Here is a 25786-nt window from a genome sequence, read left to right as displayed (position 1 = left end):
ACAGTCAGTGATTTTGATATTTTGATTTTCAAATGGTCATATGAAAATTTTACTATGAAATTTTTATGTTATTCAGCATTTGCTTATAATTCTTACCTAGTCAGTTTATGTACTCAGTCCTTCCATTTCAGTTTATTCTAGGTTTTCATGTCTTTCTCTTAAATGTATTTGTCAGCAACATTTATGCAGTGTCTTAATTTATGCCGAATACTCTTCTCTGTTAATCCCTAAAGCAAAGACAGAGTGATATCATAGTTATGAGGAAGTAAGACAAGTGCACCATTTTTGTATTTATGTTACAGTAATAGGGAATGTGGTGATTTTAAGCATTTCTTGTAACTAGGTGTTTAAAATTCAGGCACCATGTTATGGTACCTCTACTCAGACTTCAGTTAAACTTACATTTCTTGAGTTCCTACCATGTATAAAGCACCGAGGTAAGTATTGGATCCTTCTCAAACCTTGTGAGAAGTCTGTGATCATTCTTAAGTATCCTCAGTGTTTATTAACTTCAGGCAGACAGTTATATACCTACTGTATAATACTGATGGAATTCTTTACGAGTGGCATCCATCTAGAGCCCCTAAAGCACCACTTGCTGTTTATCATGTCACTGCACTGCAAAAGAACCTAGAAATAATATGTGATCAAAGGTTTCCTTTGGCACACGAAGTTATAAGCCACAACTAAATCCAAAGAGGACTCCACCCCCACTAACAACAACCAAACAGAAAGAAAAATTTCCTTAGGAGACAAAATGTGGGGCATTGGTATGGCACTGCTAACTTTAAAGAAGGGGTAAAATATGGATTTTCTTCAGTCCTATTCAGAGAGTCGGATATGTTAATACTGTAGTTTGGCATCACCTAAGGAATGCACTGAGAACCCAGCCAGCACACAGTGAAGAAACAAGGCTTATCCTGTCTCTGCCCCATGGGCTCAGCATGCCCAGAGTGAAGGTACTGTTAAGATACCCAGGCAGCTCCCTTGTGGTGAATGAAACTGGAGAAACCAGCAAGAAGGGCAGGGCGAGGAGCTGCGAAAACATAGCTTTAGATGATGTATGTGAATAAATGAATTTAAATTGTTAGAGTTTAGATAAAAATAGTTACAGCTTAATTCGAGCAAAAATGTTAAGTATCCTGCATAAAGAAGCACAACAGCAAAAATCACAGTTTCTACTCGTTGACACTTGCTACAGGTTTACTCGGGGGTGTGGGTGGTATCCTGGATGTCAGATGGCCCTGATGTTCTCAGCCATCTTCATACACCTGAAGAACAATGTCATAGCAGCATGCTTAAATTTTGACACTCTTTCTAAAAGATGGTGGAAATATGATTGGGTTTATTTGGGTTTGTATTGTATTACAACAAATAAGGAATTAATTATAGGAATGTTAATATAGTAGCTATTTTCATGAATTTACCTGTGTTTTCAAACATTTTTGAGGGGTCTTATATCTTTAAAATGCATAACTTATTCTTTATCTCTAAGGTCAGGTATTTTTCAGTTTTACTAAAGTGCTTTGGGAGAATTGCTGTTTTTATAGATTTATGACTTGATTATTGGCTATTTTCTTATTGATATGTATCATGGTAAACTCTCCAGATGAAGATGTGTGTGAAGATATTGGTATGTTTAGCGGAAGGGCTTCCGCGATGGCTCAGTGGTAAAGAATCCGCCTGCCAATGCAGAAGATGCAGGAGACGCGGGTTTGAGCTCTGGGTTGGGAAGATCCTCTGGAGGAAGAAATGGTGGTCCATGCCAGTATTCTTGCCTGGAAAATCCCATGACCAGGGGAGCCTGGCAGGCTACAGTCCAGGGGGCCACAGAGTTAGACAGGACTAGTGCCTGAGCATGAGCACCTTTAGGGGAAAGTGAAACCTCTTCCTAGGGAAAGTTAGAGATGAATCAATCTTAGCTGTGAGCATCATCGTTCAGCACTCTAAATAACTCAGTACTGGAAGGTGGAGGCATTCATCCTAGATCCGCCGCTTCTCTCTTGTGTGGAAGTGGGCAAGTTGTTTTACACCCACAGGGAATTATGATCTTTGAAGTGTCTTCAGTCTTTCAGATTCTCTGGTAGGATGTTTTATATGAATTTATCTAGGTAAATTTCTATATGTTTTATACTCAGTTTGCCAACTTTATACAAAAAAGTCTGCTGGGAGTTTTCTGTGAGACTGTGTTCAATTTATAGAAGAATTTGGGGAGGATTGGCATTTGAAAATGCTGGACCTCTTCATTTATTTAGGCCTTCTTTAATTACTCTCAGTAATGTTTCATAATTTTCAGTGTTTCGTTCTTATTCATATTTTGTTAAATTTATCCATAAGTATTTCATGTCTTCTGATGTGAATGATACTTTAAAATGTTATTTTCATATTGTTTGCTACCAGTAGAAATAGGATTGATTTTTGTATGTGGATCTTGTATCCTACAAGCTATTAGTTTTAGTAGTTTTTTTGTACATGATGTAGGGTTATCTAAATAAATGACTATTGTATATAAATAAAAAGCTTTACTTCATTTTCAATCTGTATGTATTTTATTTCTTTCCCTTTATTATATTGGCTAGGACCTTTCTACAATATGGAATAGAAATGATGAGAGTTAACAGCCTGGTTTTGTTTCTAAGGAGATAAAACATTGTTTCTAGGGAGAAAACACTGTTTACCATTAAATATGACGTTAATCATATCTAACACTGAAATATTCATTACTAAATATCATTCTCCAGTAAAAAGAATCAAAGTTATTTGGAGAAGTAGTTGATCTCACAGCTGGGATGGGGAAGGTAAAAGAGCCCAAGGAATTTTGTGGTGCCAGAAAGTAAAAAAAAAAAAAAGAAGGTAGATGGAAAGGTTCATGTTAATAGAACACAGGAACCAACCTTAAGTAATTCCCAGTGGTGAAAGCTGAAACAATTTCAATAGCAAAACAAATACTGTATGTGACGTAAAGAATAAGATACATGTCCATTAGTCTATACTGTGAAATTAGTGATTGAACAAATAGATAAAATATTGAGAAGAGACATGTCTTCATTAAAGTAGTGGCAGTATTGTTGCTCAGTCATGTCTGACTCTTTGAGACCTCGTGGACTATATCCTGCCAAACTCCTCTATCCATGGGATTCTCCAGGCAAGAATACTGGAGTGGGTTGCCATTCCCTTCTCCAGGGGATCTTTCTGACCCAGGGATTGAACTTGGGTCCCCCACATTGCAGGCAGATTCTTTGTCACCTGAGACACCAGGAAGCCCCATCTTCATTATAGGTGAATTCCAATTAATAAAGGTAGAAGGAATCAAGGAAATAGAAAATTATCATTAAAAACCCCAGAATAAAAATTGCTGTACGCAATTCACCAATGAATGCTAAAATTAGTGGGTAAAAGTATAAGAAACAGAATATTTGCATGTCCACATATCTCTCTCAAAATATATATTTACAAAGATTAAAAGAGTAATTTTAGAATTAAAAACAAACAAACCTTGGCAGACGTTGCAAAATCCTTGTAACCCATGATATGATAGCATGAGAAGGCTGTATCACTTTTCTAGTATTCTTCAAAATGAATAACCTCAGTATGATCATGAGAAAACCTGAAGAAACCTGCATGGAGAGATATATACCTCAAAATAATTGGTCAGATAGGTTTAAAGGTGTCAGCTTCATGAAACGCAAAGAATGATTGTGGAACTTTCACAAACTGAAGGGACTAAGGTGGCATGTAGTATGGAATTCTAGATTGGATCTTGGAATAGGAAAGGGCCCTAAGTGGAAAAACTGGTGAAATCTAAATAAAGTTGGTAGCTGATGAAAAAGTGAAAGTGTTAGTTGCTAAGTCGTGTCCAACCCTATGTGAACCCATGGACTCTAGCCTGCCAGGCTCCTCTGTCCATGGAATTCTCCAAGCAAGAATACTGGAGTGGGTAACCATTCCCTTCTCCAGGGCATCTTCCCCATCCAAGGTCAAACCTTGAGTCTCCTGCATTACAGGCAGATGCCTCACTGTCTGAGGCACCAGGGAAGTTTTGCTTAATTTGTTTTTATCTCTTTCTGAAGTGTATGTGCTACAATCTTTGAAGAGTGGCTACAGTAATACCTGTCTCATCTATATCCCTCACTGAATCATCTCCCTCATCTCCACCTGTTCCCTGGGTGTAACAGATATTGTCTGCTTCCTCCTTGTTATCATCAGTCAGCTCAGGACGAAATTCATACATTTCACAACCACTGAAAACTCGTGCCTACCCTGTTTTGAAGTCCTTCTTTCCATTTCTTGCTCAAGTTTATCCATCTTTTCTTGCCTTTTCCTTCCATATAAGGAAAGATTGTGGACTTATTTTGGCAGAATTTGGACTTAGGGCAGAACACTCTAGTAGATCTTTTAATGACATTTTCTGTGCATTCTCTTCTTTCTTTAAAAAAGATAAACAACACAGTATAAATCCAGAAGGAAGTGTGTCATGATGCATGCAGATATCTGCCCCTCCATGGCATACCCAAAGCCAGCCATGTTTGTTGTTTCTAGTAGTTCGAGAAAGTATTTGCACACTCTCAATTTTGGAGTTTTTCTTTTCTGCCTTATTGTGCTTCTTACTCACTGCTTGTGGTTTATTCTCATGCTAATTATCTATAGTATATTTTTCAAGTTCTTCACTGCTTGCATCACATTTTCTCACTGCAGTCGAGAGAGAACTTACACTTAGCTCCCTGGTGCTCCGCCGGTGCATGTACCACAGATTCACGATCTGTACCTTTACTTAGTGTTTGAGCAGCAACTACAGGTTTGAAGAGCTCATTTAGCCCTTGTAATTCTTACTGCTTGTCATCCAGTAATCTTTTTCTACTCCACCTTTTGGCTTCTCTAAGTCTTAGCAGGTTTGGGGGAGGCGGAAGGTGGATTATGGAGACAGCTGGCACCAGCCAGACTTTTTAGCACATCATGGGGTCTGTATCCATGGTAGGAGGAGAAAGAGGAACACACGGGCTTAATCACTGCACCATACTTTGGCTTTTTCCTTATTCATTAGTCAATATATGACTTCCAATGGAATGTGCAGCCCACTTTTATTTAATTCAATTATTAACATAGTTGGGTTTAAATTCTGCCATCTTGCAATTTTATTCCTTTTTTGTCTACCTTCTTTTGAATATTTTTGTTTTGATTGTATCTTAGCTATAGTCTCATTAGCTAGTCTCCTTTGTTTTTTTGTTGTGAAGTTGTTTTAGAGTTTTCTGTATGTATAACTTACCACACTGTGCCTTCAGTTAATATTATATATCACTTTGAATAGCATATTTCTGTTTACTCTTCCATTCTTCACTTTCATATATTCTACTTTCACATATTATAAACCATCACAATATATCATAATTCTGTTTAGCTTTAGACAATTGTATTTTAATGTGCTAACAATGCTTTATATTTACTACTAGTCGCATTCTCCATCGCCTTATGGAGATCCATGCTCCCATCTGGTATCTTTTCTTTGTGTGGTGGAATAGTATTAAAGTTACACTGGCACTTTTCTTGACTGAATCATGATTTCCTATTTTCTGATTGAAAAATTCAGCATGAAGAATTTGGTGACTGATGGCAGTTATGCCACTGTTCGTGATTTTTTGTTGTGTTCTTAAGTAAAGCAAGGTTAGACAAGTACAACATAAACACTCAACAGAGAAAAGAAGGAGGCCAAACAGATGCATCTAGGTAGCTTCATATTGACGCTCTCCTTATCCTACTCAAATGGTAGTCCAGTCTAAGACTTCAGATCAGAGAAAAATGAGCCACAAATATCTACCAAATGTTCTGACAGTTTAACTTTAAAATTACTCTCTTTTGTTGATTGTGAGGCATTGCACTGAGGATATAAAAGAACACAGACAGCTGTCAAAACCATGTTAGTTATGATATGAAATGCAAATGGTTTAAGCTTTAAAACCCTGAAGTAGGTTAAAAACAAAATGTAACTAGATGTTCTGTATAAGAATCGCACCTAAAACAAAATTACACAGAATGAATGGATAAAATAAGAGGATAAACAGAGGTGTAACAGTCAAATGTCACGAAAAGTGGACAGTAGTAATTTTGAGCTCAGTAGAGTTCAACATATAAACGTTAAATCTGAGAAGTCATTTTTGGCACGATGAGCAATAGTATAATCTTTAATGTAAAAATTAAAATTTTTGTACCAAATAGGATTTGTGTACACAAAACACTATTGTAAATGCCAGAAGCCCTGATAGAACACAATTTCTTTTTAATGTGGTGGAGGTTCATCAATTTTCTTGATCTTTTCAAAAAGGCAGCTTGTGATTTTGGTAATTTTCTCTGTCAGTTTTCAATTTTAAAATTTATGGATTTCTACCCTCATTTTTATTTATTTTCTTATTATTTCAGATTTTTATTTGCTCTTCTGTTTCTGGCTTCCTAAACTGGAAGCATAGATGATTGCTTTTAGAGCTTTCTTTTTGAATGTGTGATTCAGCGCTGTAAGTTTTCCTATGTAGACTATTTTTACTGCATCCCACAAACTTTGATGAGTTGTATTTATTTTTATTTACTTAAAAATATATTTAAAATTTTCTTGAAATCTTATTTGACCCATGAATTATTTGGAACTATATTATTTGATCTCTGCTGTTGCTGCTGCTAAGTCGCTTCAGTCGCATCCGACTCTGCGACCCCATAGACGGCAGCCCACCAGGCTCATCCGTCCCTGGGGTTCTTCAGGCAAGAACACTGGAGTGGGCTGCCACTTCCTTCTCCAATGCATGAAAGTGAAAAGTGAAAGTGAAGTCGCTCAGTCATGTCTTAACTCTTCATGACCACATGAACTGCAGCCTACCAGGCTCCTCCATCCATGGGATTTTCCAGGCAAGAGTACTGGAGTGGGTTGCCATTGCCTTCTCCGATTTGATCTCTATTTGGAATTTTTCCAGATATATTTATCTTACTGATTGCCAGTTTAATTTTTTTGTGGTCTGAGAGCATACCTTTGTATAATTTCTGTTCTTTTAAGATGTGTTTTATGACCTAGAATATGGTTTCTCTTGGTAAATGTTCTGTGAGCTTAAGTAGAATATGTATTCTGCTATTGTTGGAGGAGGTAGTCTATCAACTCGATCCAGTTGGCTGATGGTGCTTTTCAGTCCTTACTAATTTTCCACCTTCTGAATCTGTCAGTTACTGATAAAGGGATGTTAAAAGTCTCCAACTATCATAGTGAATTAAATCTATTTCTCCTTACAGTCCTATCAGTTTTTGGCTATTGTATTTTGAAACTCTCTCGTTAGATGCAGACACATTAAGCATTATTATGTCTTTCTGGAGAATTAACCCCTTTATCATTATGTAGTGTTTCTTTTTGTATGATAACTTTCAATCCTCTAAAGTCGGCTCTGTCTGAAATTAATATGGCTATTCCAGGTTTCTTTTGATAAGTGTTACCATGGTTTCACCTTACTTTTTTTTTTAACCTACAATTAATACAGTCTTAGATCATATTAGTTTTTTTTAATCGAAGTATAGTTGATTACAATATCCTGTTAGTATTGGGTGTATAGCACAGCGATTCAGTTGTACGTGTATGTATAGTTTTCTTTGTATTCAGATTCTCGTCCCTTATAGGTTATTACAAGATAAGGTGTATAGTTCCCTGTGCTCTACAGTAGATCCTTCTTGGTTATCTGTTTTATATACAGTAGTGTGAATGTTAATGCCAACCTTATAATTTATCTCTCTCCTACTGCTTCTCCCCTTTGGTAGCTCTAAGTTTGTTTTCTATGCCTGTGAGTCTTCTTTCTGTTTGGAAATAAGTTCATTTGTATCTTTTTTTTAGGTTTTTCATATTAGCAATATCATTTGATATTTATCTTTCACTGTCTAGCTTATTTCACTTAGTGTGATAATCTCTAGGTCCATCTATGTTGCTACAAATGGCATTATTTTATGTCTGAGCAATATTCTGTTGTATATATGTATGCTACATCGTTTTTGTACATCCATTCATCTGTCAGTGGACATTCAGGTTGCTCCATATTTTGGATATTGTAAATAGTGATGCTATGAAAAGTGGAGTGCATGTACCTTTTTAAATTGTGATTTTCCCCAGATACATGCTCAGGAGTGGGATTGCAGAATCATATGCAGTTCTATTTTAGTTTTTCAAGAAACCTCCATACTGTTCTGCACAGTGGTTGTACCATTTTACATCCCTGCCAACAGTGAGGGAGGGTTCCTTCCCCCCACCCCCACATCCTCTCTAGCATTTATTATTTGTAGACTTTTGACGATGGCCATTCTGATCAATGTGAGGTCATACCTCATTGTGGTTTTGAGTCAGAGTTCTCTAATAATTAGCGATGTTGAGCATCTTTTCATGTGCTTTTGGCCATCTATGTCTTCCTTGGACAGTTACATGTAAAGGAATGAAATTAGAACATTCTCTAATTCTATACACAAAAATAAACTCAAAATGTATTAGAGACCTAAATGTAAGACCAAATGATCTGTAGTATGGTGCCTAGCACTGATTTTGGAATACTGTTCTTGCTTCAAGTATTTCTTCGGCGCCTTCCTGTCCCTCCTCTTCCCTTAATCCCGTTACATGTACATTACATCTTTTATAGTTGTCTCAGAATGCTTGGATATTCTGTTCTTTTTTATTCTTGTTTCTCTTTGTATTTCAGTTTTGAAAGTTTCTATTAACATTTCTTGTAGAAGGCAATGGCACCCCACTCCAGTACTCTTGCCTGGAAAATCCCATGGACGGAGGAGCCTGGTAGGCTGCAGTCCATGGGGTCGCTAAGAGTCGGACATGACTGAGCAACTTCCCTTTCACTTTTCATTTTCATGCATTGGAGAAGGAAATGGCAACCCACTCCAGTGTTCTTGCCTGGAGAATCCCAGGGACGGGGGAGCCTGGTGGGCTGCCGTCTATGGGGTCACACAGAGTTGGACACGACTGAAGTGACTTAGCATATTAACATTTCTTCAAGCTCACCAATTATTTCCTTGACTGTGTTCTGACTATTGGTGAACCTATCAAAGACAAAGGCATTCTGTGGTAGTGTTTTTGACTGCTAGCATTTCCTTTGATGCTTTCTTAGAGATTCCTTTTATCTACTTGTATTACTCACCTATTCTTGCTCTGTTAGTTCACTTTTTCTACTAAAGCCTTTAGTATAATAGTCATAGCTGCTTCAAATTCCTGGTCTCATAATTCCAACATCTATCTCTCTCTCTGTCATATCTGAGGCTTGCTTTGTATCTTGAAAATATACATTTTTATCCCTTTAGTATGTTTTGTAATTTTTTTATTGAAAGTCAGACATTATGTACTGAGTAAAAGAAATTGAGGTAAATAGGTCTTTAGTGGAGGTGTTACGTGTATCTCACTAGTTTACCAGGTTTGAACATACTTACTAGTTTTAGTGCCATTTTTTTTAAGTTCTATATAATATAGATGATCGTGTCATCTGTTTCCAACTTGTATGCCTTTTATCTCCTTTTTTCTTGCCTCCTTGCATTGACTGAGATTGCCAGAACAATGTTGTATAGAGATGGTGAGAATAGACATTTAATTATTACTAATTTGGAGGAGATAGTATTTACATTTCCCCTTCTGATTATGATATTAGGTATAGGTTTTTTATGCTTGCCATCTCTCGGGTTCAAATTATCTGCTCTTTATTTCCTGAGCACTTTTATTATGAACAGATGTTGGATTTTGTCAGATACGTTTTTCTGCATTCATAGAGATAATTGTATAATGTTTCTACTTTAGTTTATTAATATGGTGAATCACATAGATTTTCAGATATTACACCTATTTTGCATGCCTAGAATAAACTTCTAAACAATCATGGTATATTGCCTTTTTTATATATTGCTAGATTTTTGTTAGTATTTTTATTTTAGGATTTTGCATTGATATTCATAGGGAGCATTGGGCTATACTTTTCTTTTCATGTACTATCTGGTTTTAGAATCAGGATAATAATGCTAGACACCAAAAATAAATGGTGTTCCCTTTTTTATTTTATGGAAAAGTTTGCATAGAGTTACTGTATTTCTTTTTTCAATGTTAATAGAATGTCCTGTGAAGTCATCTGAGCCTAGACTAAAGAAATTCAGTTTATTCAGTGTATGTTCAGCATTTCTAATTATCTGTTTATTTTCAAAAAGATTTTGTAGTTCACATGCGTTTCAAGGAATTTTAATACTTTATCTAATTATTGAATTCATTGACACTTGAGTTGATGGATTATTTGCTTTAATTTTCTATTCCTTTTACCTTGCTTTATAAATTAGCTCTTCCTTTTAGCCAGTTACATTGAAAACTGAGTACATTTGAATCCTTTCTTCTTTTATAATATGATCTTGTAGTGTTGTACTTTTACTACCTTGAAGCGTTGCTGTAGCTGCATCATGTAGGTTTTTTTGGTCATATTATGATTTAATTTTTATTTCAAGATGCTTTTTAATTTTCCTTATGATATCTTCTTTTACTCTATAGATTATTGAAGTATGTTGTTTGATTTACAGTATTTGGAGATTTGTTAACTATTCTTCTGTTTAGGTTTCTAGTCTAATTCTGTTGTTAAGGAACAACAACAGAATTGTAGATAGAACTACAATACTTTTATAATTTTAAATACTTTAAATTTTGAGATTTATTTTATGAAAAAATATGGTTTCTGCTGATGAGTGTTTCATATACATTGAAAATAATGTGTTTCTTTGTTATATACAGTGTTCTATAAATGTCAATTAGATCAAGTGGGTTAATAGTTTTAAGTATTCTACATCCTTACTGATTGACTGCTTGCTTTTATCAGTTAATGAGAGAGGATGAGTAAAATCCTGAACTGTAATTGTGGTGTTGACTAATTCTCTTTTAGTTCTATCACTTTTGCTTTAAACTTGCAGTTCTGTTCTTAGGTGCAAAAGTTTTAAGACTGTTATAACTTCTTTAAGTGAATTTCATCACCTCATCTAAGTTAGCCAGCTTTTTGCATTAAGATTAGAGTGGCTATACATGAAATAGAAAATATAAAATAGAGAAAGTCAATAAAACAAAAAATAGTTGATTGTTTGAAAAGATCATAATTGACAGATTCTTAAGTAGATTGGCTAAGAAAATGAGAAAAAAATATTAAAATCACAGGTGGAAAAACATTAATATTGATTTTACAGAAAGAAAAAGGATTGTTAAGAGGATAATGTCAACAGCTATATACTACTATAGTGGATAAACCTGTATGCAGTGGAAAAATCCCTAGAAACACACAGACTGCCAAAATGACTCAAGTAGAAGTATGTGTTAGTCACTTAGTCATGTTCAATTCTGCGACTCCATGGACTTCAGCCCACTAGGCTCCTCTGCTCTGTCCATCGAATTCTCCAGGCCAGAGTACTGGAGTGGGTTGCCATGCCGTTCTCCAGGGGATCTTCCCAACCCAGGGATCGACCCTGGGTCTCCTGCATTGCAGGCATATTCTTTACCAGCTGAACTACATGGGAAGCCCCCCAAGTAGCAGTAGAAAATTTGAATAGACCTAAACACTAATAGGAGAAGGCAATGGCACCCCACTCCAGTACCCTTGCCTGGCAAATCCCATGGGTGGAGGAGCCTGGTAGGCTGCAATCCATGGGGTCGCTAGGAGTCAGACATGACTGAGTGACTTCACTTTCACTTTTCACTTTCATGCATTGGAGAAGGAAATGGCAACCCACTCCAGTGTTCTTGCCTGGAGAATCCCAGGGATGGGGGAGCCTGGTGGGCTGCCATCCGTGGGGTTGCACAGAGTCGGACACGACTGAAGTGACTTAGCAGCAAACACTAATAAGGACTGAGAGGGACAAAGTAAACTGAAAACTCCTATAAAGAAAAGCCCACGCAGGATCAGATGGCGTCACTAGAGAATTACTCAAACGTTGAAAGGAGAAATGATGCCACCCCTTCTCAGATTCTTCAAAGAAATTGAAGAGTAGTGAATGCTTGCTGACTCTGTTAGGGCAGCATTACCCTGATTCCAAAGTTATGCAGACACACAGCAACAGAACTACACAACAGGATCCCCAGTTAATCCCCACGAAAGTAGTAGCAAACCAATCAGTGGCATATTAAAGGGATTATACGTCCTGATGAAGTGAGTTTTATTCCAGGAATGCAAAAATTCAACATACTAAAATCAATCAATGTAATACCCTACTTTAATAGAATAAAGAAAAAAAAATGTGATCTCAGTTGGTACAGAAAAAACTTTTGACAAAGTTCAACACTCTTTTCATGGTAAAAGAACCAAAACAAACAAACAAAATTATACTTTAGAAAACTAGAAATAGAAAGAAACTTCCTTATCGTAATATAAACCATTTGTGAGCCCACAGGTCACACACTCAAATGATGAAACTCGGAAAACTTTTCCCCAAAGATAAGGTAGAAGACAAGAATGCCTACTTTCAGCATATCAACATATCAACAAAAAGATGCTCTTCTTTTCAACATAATACTAGAAATTGTTGTCAGAGGATTTAGAAAGAACAGGCAATAAAATGCAATCAGATGGAAAAGGAAGTAGTAAAACTACTTCTGTTAACAGATGACATGATCTTGTATGTAGGAAACACTAAGGAATACACCAAAAACCTCTTGAAGCTAATAAAATCACACACAAAATATATTTCTATACATTAGATAAAAACAACATGAAAAGCAATTTAAGAAAATTCCATGTTAAATAACATCATAAAGAAGAAAATATTTAGGGATAAATTTAGTTATTATATAATAATGTATATTATTCTATATAACTACATACAAATTATTATGTGTAATAATTTATTAGACCAGATGGACTTGATTGATTTATATACATAATATATAATTTTATAAAGTTATGTACATAAACATACATGCATATATAAATGAATAAGTCCATCTGGTCTAATGCATTATTTTAAGCCTTACTGATTTTCTGTCTGGATGATCTGTCCATTGATGTAAGTGGTGTGTTAAAGTCCACCTCTATTACTGTGTTCCTGGTAATTTCTACTTCTATTTGCCTTATGTATTGGGCTTCCCTGATAGCTCAGTTGGTAAAGAATCTGCCTGCAGTGCAGGAGATCCCAGTTCGATTCCTGGGTCAGGAAGATCTGCTGGAGAAGAGATAGGCTACCCACTCCAGTATTCTTGGGCTTCCCTTGTGGCTCAGCTGGTAAAGAATCTGCCTGCAATGCTGAGGACTTAGGTTCAATCCCTGGGTTGGAAGACCCCTAGAGAAGGGAAAGGCTACCCACTCCAGTGTTCTGGCCTGGAGAATTCCATGGACTGTATAGTCCATGGGGTCACAAAGAGTCGGACATGACTGAGCAACTTTCACTATGTATGTGTTCACTATATACTGAAGGCCTCCCATGCTGGGTGCATACATATATATTAACAATTACTGTGTATCTTCTTGGGTTGATTCCTTGATCATTGTGTAATGTCCTTTGTCTCTGGCATTGGTCTTTAAAGTCTGTTTTGTCTAGCTATTTGTACTCCAGCTTTCTGTTGATTTTCATGTTCATGCAGTACCTTTTCCAGCCCCCTCATTTTCTGTCTATGTCATTACATCTGAGGTGAGTCTGTAGGCTGCATATATATATGGGTCTTGTTTTTGTATCTGTTCAGCCACTCTCTGTCTTTTGAATTGAGCATTTAGTCTATTTACATTTAAGGTAATGATCAATAAGTATATTCTTTTTGCTGTTTTTTAAAATTGTTTTGGGGGTGTTTGTGTAGGTCTTTTTTTTCCCCCCTTCTTGTTTTGTTCTCCTGGTTTGATGACTATAGTGTTATGTCTGGATTTATTTTTTGTATGTGTATCTCTTACAGATTATTGGTGGTTATCAGGAGATTACTACCATACATATACATATATAATTGTTTCAAGTTGCTGATCTCTGACTTTCAAATGTACTTTAATAATCCTGCATTTGTATTCTCCCCCCCTCGTGATTACTGTTTTTAATACCATATTTTACATCTAAATGTTGTATATATCTATTAACTGCTTATGGTGGATATAGATGGCTTTACCACTTGTGTCTTTTAATCCTTCCACTAGCTTTGTATATGGACGTTATCCTTTCTTTATTCTGTTGGGTTGGCCAAAAAGTTCATTTTCGGTTTTTCAATGCAGATGTTTTATAGTTCAATTAAAATGCATTAATAAGTGATCCTCCAAACATACTTCTTTGTCCTTCTTAAGGAATACATGCAGGTCTTGTTTTATTGCACTTCACTTTATTGTTCTTCACAGATAATGCACGTTTTTGCAAATTGAAGGTTTGTGGCAACCCTGTGCCTATTAAGTCTTATCAGTGCAACTTTTCCAAAAACATTTACTCACCTTATGTATCTGTCAGATTTTGATAATTCTTAAAACATTTCAAACTCTTTCATTATTGTATTTATTATGGTGATCTGTGGTCAGTGATCTTTAACATTACTACTTTAATTGTTTGGAGGCTCCGTGAGCCACACTTAATGGATGCGCAGTAGATGTTGTGTGTCCTGACTGCTTCACAGACTGGGCGTTCCACCACTTTTCTCCCTCTTCTCGGGTCTCCTTATTCCCTGAGACACAACATTATTGAAAGAAGGCTGATTGATAACCCTTTCAAGGGAAAGGAAGAATTGCATGTCTCCCAGTTTAAATCCAAACCTAGAAATGATTAAGTTTAGTGAAGAGACATGTTGCAAGCCAAGATAAGCCCAAAACGAGGCTTCTTCTCCAGTTAGCCAAGTTGTGAATGCAAAGGAAAAGTTCTTGAAGGAAATTAAAACTGCTACTCCAGTGAACATACAAATGATAAGAATGCAAAACAGCAGTATTGCTAATGCTTGTCTGGATAGAAGATCAAAGCAGCCACGGCATTCCCATAGGCCACAGCCTAATCTGGCGCCATGCCCTGACACTTGTATTCTTTGAAGTCCAAGAGAGGTAAGGAAGGTTCTGAAGAAAATCTTGAAACTGGATGTTGCTTCACAGGGTTTAAGGAAAGAAACTGTCTCCATACATAACATAAAAGTTCAAAGTGAAAGAGCAAGTGCTATGTAAGAAGCTGCAGCAAATTATCCAGCTAAGATCATTAATGAAGGTGGCTATAGTAAACAACAGATTCTCAATGAAGTTAAAACAGCCTTCTTTTGGAAGGAAGATGCCATCAAGGACTTCCATAGCTAGAGAGGAGAAGTCAGTGCCTGGCTTCAAGGCTTCAAAGGACAGAATGACTCTTTTGAGTTAGGGGCTAATGCAGCTGGTGGGGCTTCCCAGGTGGCTTGGTGGTTAAAAAAATCTGCCTGCCAGTGCAGGAGACACAGGAGTCGTGGGTTTGATCCCTGGGCCAGGAAGATCCCCTGGAAGAGGAAATTGGTAACCCACTCCAGTATTCTTGCCTGGAGAATGCCATGGACAGAGGCTATATGGGCTGTAGTCCATGGGGTCACAAAGAGGCAGACAATTGAGCGACTGAGCATGCATGCACAGTGCAACTGGTGACTTTAAATTAAAGCCAGTATTCATTTTATCATTCTGAACATCCTAAGGCTCTTAAGAATTATACTAAGTCTACTCTGCCTGTGCTTTAAAAATGGAGCAACAAAGCCTGGATGACAGCGCATCTGTTTACAACACAGTTTACTAAATATTCTAAGCCCACTGTTGAGACCTACTGCTCAGATAAAAAGATTCCTTTCAAAATATTACTACTGCTCATTACCATGCACCTAGCCATCTAGTGGGAATGTACAGCAAGGTTAATCTTTTCCTGTCTGCTAAGACACATCCATTCCAGTCTGTTTTAGTTCACAGATTCCTAAAATGTCGATGTTCACTCTTGCCATCTCCTGTTTGACCACTTCCAGTTTGCCTTGATTCATGGACCTAACATTCCAGGTTCCTATGCAGTATTGCTCTTTACAGCATTGGACTTTACTTCCATCACCAGTTACATACACAACTGGGTATTGTTTTTGCTTTGGCTCCATCTCTTCATTCTTTCTGGAGTTATTTCTCCACTGATCTCCAGTAGCATATTGGGCACGTACTGACCTGGGGAATTAATCTTTCAGTGTCCTATCTTTTTGCCTTTAAATGCTGGACTGGATGAAGCACAAGCTGGAATCAAAATTGCTGGGAGAAATATCAATAACCTCAGATACACAGATGACACAACACTTATGGCAGAAAGTGAAGAAGAACTAAAGAGTCTCTCGATGAAAGTGAAAGAGGAGAGTGAAAAAGTTGGCTTAAAACTCAACATTCAGAAAACTAAAATCATGGCATCTGGTCCCATCACTTCATGGCAAATAGATGGGGAAACAATGGAAACAGTGACAGACTTTATTTTGGGGCTCCAAAATCAGTGCAGATGGTGACTGCAGCCATGAAATTAAAAGATGCTCCTTGGAAGAAAAGTTACGACCAAACTAGACAGCATATTAAAAAGCAGAGACATAATTTTACCAACAAAGGTCCATCTAGTCAAAGCTGTGGTTTTTCTGGTAGTCATTTATAGATCTGAGAGTTGGACTATAAAGAAAGCTGAGCGCCAAAGAATTGATGCTTTTGAACTGTGGTGTTGGAAAAGATTCTTGAGAGTCCCTTGGACTGCAAGGAGATATAACCAGTCTATCCTAAAGGAAATCAGTCCTCAATATTCATTGGAAGGACTGATGCTGAGGCTGAAACTCCCAATACTTTGGCCACCTGATGCAAAGAACTGACTCATTTGAAAAGACCCTGATGCTGGGAAAGATTGAAGGCAGGAGGAGAAGGGGACGACAGAGGATGAGATGGTTGGATGGTATCACCGGCTCAATGGATATGAGTTTGAATAAACTCCAGGAGTTGGTGATGGACAGGGAGGCCTGGCATGTTGGCAGTCCATGCGGTTGTGAAGAGTTGGACACGACTGAGCGATTGAACTGAAGACACATCCATTGAAGCCCTTGAATTAAGGAATCATTTCAATTTTCAAGTTTTATTAGTTGATTGATATTTTTTAAGGCTGCAGCTGCTGTACAGATTTCTCTGTTGGACCTGGGCAAAGTAAGTTGAAAGCCTTCTGGAAAAGATTCACCATTCTAGATGCTATTAACAACATATCATGAAGAAGTTAAAATTTCATCATTAATAGGAGTTTGGAAGAAGTTAATTCCAGCCCTCATGGATGACTTTGAGAAGTTCAGGACTTCCATGGAACAAGTAACTGCAGATGTGGTAAAAATAGAGAGAGACCTAGAATTAGAACTGGAACCTGAAGATAGTCCTGAATTGCTGTAACCTCATTTTAAAACTTGAACATGTGAGGAGTTACTTCTTGTGGATGAACAAAGAAAGTCATTTCTTGAGATGGAGTTTACTCCATCGCAGGAAGATGCCATGAAGATTGTTGAAATGAAAACATAGTGTTTAGAGTATTGCATAAATGTGATTGATAAAGCAGCAGTAAGATTGAAGAGGATTGTTTCCAATTTTGAAAGATGGTCTGCTGTGGGTAAAATGCTGTCAAACAGCATTGCGTGCTACAGAGAAATCATGTGTGAAAAGAAGAGTCAGTTGATGCAACAGACTTCATAGTTGTTTTAAGAAATTGCCACGCCACCCCACCCTTCAGCAACCACCACACTCATCAGTCAGCAGCAGACATAAGCCCCCATGGACACAAAAGCCTCTACCAGCAAAAAGATTAGAACTCGCTGAAGGTTCAGATGATACTTAATATTTTTTTAGCAATGTTATTTAGACATAATGTTATTGCACACATTATAGACTACAGTACAGTGAAAACATAACTTTTATACGCCCTGGGAAACCAAAAAGTTCTCGTGGCTCTCCTTACTGCTCTTTTAGCTTTGTTGCGGTGATCTGTTCCAGAGTCAGTAATATCTCCAAAGTATGCCTGTGGAGTCATTCAGATCATTTAAAGTCCTATTTAACTAAAAGCTTCCCAGGTTAGGTGGTACTGCTGCTTCTTATTTCTTTTAATTTTACCATTCTGCTATTCAACTCCTAGTGTACATCCACAAGGGGAAGCTTGAATATATAACTTAGGAAAGACAAGCATGTGTTCACCTGTGGCCTCTCTCATCGATGCTTGCCCTCTCTGCCTCTCTTCCGCAAATTAAAGACTTCATCTTTTCATGCTCAGCTTTTAAATCCGCTACTTATCTTTCTTCATTTCTCACCAAAACCTTGTCCCCCTCAACCTCGGAGTTCTCTTACCACTGCCTCTTTTCTAGGGAGTTGATCTGGTGTGATAATGACAGAGGGTGGTTGTCATTACAGGAACTTGAGCAAAGGAGCTAGGTTCTTGGTCATCCTCATAGAAATATAAATGAATTTTTCTATGAACATATTATGATTAATGGTTGGTAGCCTTATTAACATTGCTTTCCTGTATTTTAGGTTGAATAGACTTTAATATTACTGCCTGGGAGCCACATTGTATAGGATTTTTAAATTTTCTTTTCTGTCTGTTGAAATAAGTCTTAGGTTTTCTCCAATGTACATATAAGCTGGTTTATAAGTTGAAAATTGCCTATATATATAAAATTTCTCCCCAATTTACATACTCATTTAACTTTTGCCCATGTTCTTGAACATTTCTAATCAGAAATAGTAATGAGTGGCTGCCACACTGCTGCTGCCGCCAGACAATACCTATGAAATCTCCTGGAGGAGGGATAAAGAATAAATTGTTTCAGCAGGTTCTTAGTGAACCCTGAATTTATAATGCATGCAGTTTGCCCATCATCACTATCACAGAAGCATTCAGTAAGGCCCTTTGCATTTCACTAATGAGAACACTTTTACCTTTGCTTATAGCAGCTCTTCTCCAAGTATTCCTGAAATCTTCAAATATGCCTTGTACCTGTGGATGCTTGTGAATAGTGTCACCTATCCACAGACCTACAGTCAAAAGCCCTTCTAAGTTCCAGATGTATTAATTAAATATTTAATGTGTGTTATAGCTAAAATATAATATGACTCACAAAGAGTCATAGCTAAAATAGTCATTTTCTTGGGGTCAATTTATGATATAACAACTGTATATTAGTGTGATATATACGGACTCTTGAGAGTCCCTTGGACTGCAAGGAGATCCAACCAGTCCATTCTGAAGGAGATCAGCCCTGGGATTTCTTTGGAAGGAATGATGCTGAAGCTGAAACTCCAGTACTTTGGCCACCTCATGCGAAGAGTTGACTCATTGGAAGAGTCTCTGATGCTGGGAGGGATTGGGAGCAGAAGGAGAAGGGGATGACAGAGGATGAGATGGCTGGATGGCATCACCGACTCGATGGACGTGAGTCTGAGTGAACTCCGGGAGTTGATGATGGACAGGGAGGCCTGGTGTGCTGCGATTCATGGGGTCACAAAGCGCTGGACACGACTGAGCGACTGAACTGAACTGACTGATACCTTGGATCCCTTGGTGCATTTTTTTATGAAATCAAAGTGAACATTATGGACATTAATTACTATTATATAGTAATTTTGCAAAAATAAAAAATAGTTCTTGAGTTTCTGGTCATCTGTAAGGATAATTGGCATGGAAAAGCTTGGCAGATAATATAACTAAATCTTGTTTGTCATAGATCTGTTAGTTTTGTCTGAAATAAATCCTCTTTCCATATTCCCATTTTTCCAATACCTGTGTATATTGGAATACACAGACGTGCACACACACACACTCACAAACCATAAAATCAGTTTTTCAGAAGAATTAGAGATTAAATAAATCAGGATCTTTGCCTAATTTTAGTTACTTTCTTGAGTTATTTTAAAGAGGTGGAGCTATAGCACCAGATTAGTGCCTATGACAAATCTAAGCATTTAATAGTTGACAGTTTTTACTATCAGGGCCTGTGTTCCCAGTACTTTTGATCCATGTGTGTCATTACAGAATGGTGTGTGAGATAACCACATTTATTTTATTAAAATGGCAATTAAAGTTCCATAATCTATGTTACCTTTAAGCCGGCAAAAATAAGACTAGGAGCTGATTGTGGCTCAAGATCATGAATTCCTTATTGCAAAATTCAGATTTAAATTGAAGAAAGTAGGGAAAACTACTAGGCCATTATAGTTCAAGGGATTGGATCTGATAGACAGTGTGCCTGAAGAACTATGGACGGAGGTTTGTAACATTATACAGGAAGTGGTGACCGAACCCATCCCCAAGAAAAAGAAATGCAACAAGGCAAAATGATTGTCTGAGGAGGCTTTATACGCTGGATTTAGAAAAGGCAGGGGAACCAGAGATCAAATTGCCAACATCTGTTGGATCATAGAAGAAATAAGCGAATTCCAGAAAAACATCTATTTCTGCTTCATTGACTGCCTTAAAGCCTTTGACTGTGTGGATCACAACAAACCGTGGAAAAGTCTTCAAGAGCTGGAAACACAAGACCATCTTACCTGCCTCCTGAGAAACCTGTATGCAGATCAAGAAGCAACAGTTAGAACCGGACATGGAACAACAGACTGGTTCCAAATTGGGAAAGGAGTATATCAAGGCTGTATATTGTCACCCTGCTTATTTAACTTATATGCAGAGTATATCATGTGAAATGCCGGGCTGGATGAATCACAAGCTGGAATCAAGATTGCTGGGAAAAATATCAGTAACTTCAGATACGCAGTTGATATCACTCTAATGGCAGAAAGCGAAGAGGAGCTAAAGAGTCTCTTCATGAAGGTGAAAAAGGAGAGTGAAAAAGCTGGCTTGAAACTCAACATTCACAAAAAGAAGATCATGGCATCCAGTCCCATCACTTCATGGCAAATAGATGGGGGGAAAATGGAAACAGTGACACATTTTATTTTCTTAGGCTCCCAAAATCGCTGCAGATGGTGATTGCAGCCATGAAATTAAAAGATGCTTGCTCCTTGAAAGAAAAACAGTGACCAACCTAAACAGCATATTAAAAAGCAGAGCCGTTACTTTGCCAACAAAGATCTGTCTAGTCAAAGCTATGGTTTTTCCAGTAGTCATGTATGGATGTGAGAGTTGGGAGTATAAAGAATGCTGAGGGTCAGAGAATTGATGCTTTCGAACTGTGGTGCTGGAGAAGACTTGAGAGTTGCTTGGACTGCAAGGAGATCAAACCAGTCACTCCTAAAGGAAATCAATCCTGAATATTCATTGGAAGCACTGATGCTAAAGCTGAAGCTCCAGTACTTTACATTAAGCTACTTAATGTGAAGAACCGACTCATTGGAAAAGACCCTGATTCTAGGAAAGATTGAGGGCAGAAGAAGGGGGCGACAGAGAATGAGATGGTTGGATGGCATCACCGACTCAATGGACATTAGTCTGAGCAGACTCCAGAATATAGTGAAGGACAGGGAAGCCTGGCGTGCTGCAGTCCATGGGGTCACAAAGAGTAGGACATGACTGAGAGACTGAACAACAAAAATTACCCAGCAGTAAAATGGATGAGCTGTCAATACATGCAGTGACGTGGATGAGTGTCAAAATAATCATGCTAAGTGAAAACAACCAGATGAAGAATACATACTATTTGATTCCAAATACATAGAAGTTGAGAAAATATAAGCAAATCATTCATGACAGAAAGCAAATCAGCTGTTGCCTGCAGGTGAATAGAAGAGAGGAGGGGATTACACAGGGTTATGAGAAAACATTTACAAGTGACGGGTGAGTTCATCATCTTTATTGCATGGGGCTATACATAGGTCAAAACATGGAATTGTATACTTTTTTGTACAGTTTTATATTAAGATATATTTACAATTTATGTCAACCATGCCTCAATAAATCTTTTTTACAAGGACTTGCTCTCATGGGACTTAGGTTTTATTGGGGAGGAGACACAATTATGATAACAGTAAATCTGCATTTTTTCTGCGTGTAGATGTGCATCGGATGTTGAAAAGTTTTTGAAGAGAGAGCAGTGTGAGGGTAGAAAGTGGTGGGCAGGGGTGGGCAGGCGTTTGAGAGAGGTGGTCAGGTAATGTGGAATCATATTTGAATAGAGCCCCAGTTTGAGCTCCCTGTAGTAGGGTGAGAACTGCATAAAGTTCGTTTCAGGTTTTTTTTTTTAAGTTTCAGGTGGCCATTCTCTCTCTCATCTAAAAAGATAACATCTTTCCCTTAATGTGAAGGCAGATTTAAGTTTCTGCCTTCAGAAGGAAACAGATGGGAAGGGTGGGCAGAGATAAGCAAAACCTAGTCTGCATTCTCAGTAGAAGCCTTTTCTGCTCTAAGAATTTCTTGTGCTTAATTTCTTATTAGAAGGGTGAGACCTATTTTTGGAACATTTGTAGAATGGTGAATCAGAAAGAAAGGTACAACCAAAATCCCTGTCTTCTAGTTGCCTGCACGAGAGGCAGTTATCCCTCTGTTTTCTTGAAGGAAAAACCCAAATTCTGCAGTCACTATCACCGTTGGTGTTCTTGTATGTCTATGATGCCATTGAGGGATTTGCAGGATCATGCTCTCATGGAACTTTTATTTTATTGAGGAGGAGGTGTAATGGTGATGTACACGTGTATGTGTCAGATGTTGAAAAGTCTTTGGAAGGAGGATAAAGCAGTGTGAGATTGCACTTTTGAATGAATGGAAGAGGGACGATTCCCATCAGCGGTGTGAACTGCTTGCTTGTGTCCAGTCATCCTAACAGAGCAGCTGGAAATATGTTGTTATCTTAGCAACAGCTCATCAGTGCAACCTGAATTTGATTCAGTCCTCCCAAGAAGGAGTGCTTGCTAGTGATAGAGACTTTAGAATATCTGTATATTGGGGGCATAAAGAAAGAATGTTCAAAAGAAAAGAAATTTCAAATGCTTTATAACATGTGCTATAAACTGAAATGCGGTCCTTTATTTTGAAAACATGCTTTTAACTTTGCTTACCCCTTGGTTTTTTAAAGCATAGTCCATCTAGAGAATAATTTAAAGATCTTTGTCTGACTATTTAACATAAATTTGGTGACAGTAAGTGTGGAAAGTGCATTGAGTGATGCCAATTGGGTATTTGTTTCTGTAAAATTTTTATAAAACATACTAGTTTCTGTCGTTCTGTTTTTCATTTTTCTGTCTTCATGGTATTCATCAGAGCATCAGAATGAATACCACCATTCATCAGAGTGGTATTCGTCAGAGTAGCTCTGGGGCTGGGCTCCCTGTGTTAAAAGAAACCTGTAGACTCTCACCTGTGAGGCTGGGAGCCCTGAGAAGCAGGAGCCCCCTCCTGGCTCCAGTCCCACTGGCCAGTGGAGGCTACCGATGCGGAGAGCCACGTGGCTCAGGATTCTGTAACCTTCAGCAGCCCAGGACTTTTCCCCCACCGCGTGCCTGCTGCAGAAAGTGAAGTTGCTCAGTCGTGTCCGACTCTTTGAGACCCTGTGGACTGTAGCCTACCAGGCTTCTCTGTCCATGGGATTCTCCAGGCAAGAATATTGGAGTGGGTTACCATTTCCTTCTCCAGGGGATCTTCCTGACCCAGGGATTGAACCCGGGTCTCCCGCATTGGAGGCAGACGCTTTAACCTCTGAGCCACCAGGGTGCCTGCTGCAGGTTGGAGGCAAATGAGTCAGTTCTCTCAACCCTTAGAGTAGTTCCTCCTAATCTTTTGGGTCATAGTTCCCTTTGAGGAGCTGATCAAATCGATGAACAGAACGTCTGCACATCACTTCAGGGGCTGCCACAAGCCCCTTTGCCAGGTACAGAGGCAGTGCTCTATTTGTGACCTAGGTAATAACTGTGTTATTAAGTTGCATTTTTAATAATAACCTGTTCAGCCAGGTACCTGGAAGAGCTAGAGAAAGCCAGCAAGTGCTTTTCCTGTAGCAGGAAGACCCTATGTTCTGTGACAGCAGTCCAGATCCATTGGTTTTGTATGTACTTTCCTAGGAAAAAATATGGGGACAGACTTTTCAATATCCTCTTCCCATTCTTTTCTTTGATTTTCATTTGTTCTATTTCACATAACCCCTCAAATGTTACACAGAACCACCAAGTATCTACTGTTCTCTGTTTAGACTTAACCTTGAAGCCAAATACCTCTGACCATGAAGCCAAAGACACACCTGCCTTGTACAGTGACCGAGAAGTCTAACCTCATACACTATTCATTCAATACTCACTCTCTAATTTTATCCTAGAAATGTATTTTCCTAAATTAAAGTCTGTTAATAGTACCCTTTTGCTTCTTACAGCTTGTACCTCCTTTTAAGCCTCAAGTAACGTCTGAGACAGACACCAGATATTTTGATGAAGAATTTACAGCTCAGACTATTACAATAACACCACCTGAAAAATGTAAGTAAATCTAGAAGGCAGTTGATAATGTTCCAATATAATTGAAGAAAACAGCCATTTTTTAAAACTGATTATTTTCTAGTTCAAATTCCATAGTGATGTAATTCTATTCCTTTTAAGAACATGGGGTTCAAAGTGGAAATACTTAAAGACAGGTAGCTAAGAGAAAAGTTTTTTTGAGTAAAAAAATTATATGTGGAAAAATTGTAGACTTGAGAATTATAGACTAAATTTTAGACTAACTAGCTCTTTTCTGCGTGCACGGGTGCTGAGTTGCTAAGTTGTGTCCCACTCTTTGCAACCCTAAGGACTGGCCCACCAGGCTGCTCTCTCCATGGGATTTCCTGGGCAAGAATACTGGAGTAGGCTGCCGTTTCCTTCTCTAGGAGATCTTCCAGATCCAGGGATTGAACTTGCATCTGCTGCGTTGGCAGGTGGATTCTTTACCACTGAGCAACCAGGGAAGCTAATTCTTCCCTACCATTCTCCAATAAATTATTTTGACCTCAACTAAAAGGATTCTGAAATGAAGACCTCCCTTGTTAACCACTGTTCATTCAGACACTACCTTCAGAATTTTGGTAATTCTGGTCTCATGCTTACTTAGCAGTTTTTTAAAATTCACTTTAAACTGAACCACCCTTTTTTGCTTAGCTTTGTCTTAAGCATTAATATCTATGAAGAAATAATTTAGTTTGCTAATAGTTTTTGATAAGTTAAATTACAAATTTATTAAAACTATATGTTCATGTACCACTTAAAATCATTCCACATGTATTAGTGTGTACCCCACATTTTAATGAATACCTTTCCCTTAATGGGAAGAGAAGTTTATAAAATGTAATTTATAAGCATTCTTGCATGTTGACAAAGGCCTGTGTCTGTCATCATTAGTTTAGGACTGAGGACAAAATTGAGTTTCAGGGACAAATTTGGATAGTAGATGATTTCTTCAATTGACACATCTTGCGGCTCACACAATAACGTCATACTAGTTTTTCCTCCTTTTTTTCCCTTTATATCCTTCTCTACATTTCCTCTCCTCTTTTCCTTTTTAAAAAGCAGACTAGTTGATAGTGCTGATTTACACTGAGCATCCACGAGAGGGAAGATTGAAGTACTGTTGCACCGGTGGATGTGGTCAATGATTACAGCTTTGAAAGGCAAAATAGGAGTTGTCTAGGCTGCGTTTTCAATCTGAGACCTATGGCTGACAAAAAAGAGGGATCATAAATACTGTGAAATGAAAAATATAATTATGTGTGCATATATACTTTTCTTTCTTTAGATTTCCAAGAATTTAAGATCCTCTTAACGTTCATTTTATAAGGGAAAAAATTAAAACCCAGAGAGAAGAGGAGCTTTCCCAAGGCCCACAGTTAGTATTAGCTGTAGTCAGGAGCAGGAGTCACATCTTGGCCAACGGT

At 37.9% G+C, this 25786-nt stretch overlaps 1 protein-coding gene and 1 pseudogene across 8 annotated transcripts in view; one reads left to right on the top strand and one right to left on the bottom strand.

Annotated features, from left to right (window-relative positions):
- Positions 1-25786, top strand: part of AKT3 (AKT serine/threonine kinase 3) — a 282616-nt gene that overhangs the window by 247761 nt on the left and 9069 nt on the right. For all 8 annotated transcript variants that reach the window (XM_045165619.1, XM_045165620.1, XM_045165618.1 and 5 more), the window contains one exon: positions 24257-24359. In XM_045165619.1, coding sequence (XP_045021554.1) covers positions 24257-24359 — 103 coding nt within the window. The remainder of the gene's footprint in view (positions 1-24256; positions 24360-25786) is intronic.
- On the bottom strand, positions 1109-5911 carry LOC102392035 (annotated as a pseudogene).

Source organism: Bubalus bubalis, chromosome 5 (genome assembly GCF_019923935.1).
Source record: "Bubalus bubalis isolate 160015118507 breed Murrah chromosome 5, NDDB_SH_1, whole genome shotgun sequence".
NCBI classification, from domain to species: domain Eukaryota; kingdom Metazoa; phylum Chordata; class Mammalia; order Artiodactyla; family Bovidae; genus Bubalus; species Bubalus bubalis.
This window is presented reverse-complemented; position numbering and strand designations above follow the sequence as displayed.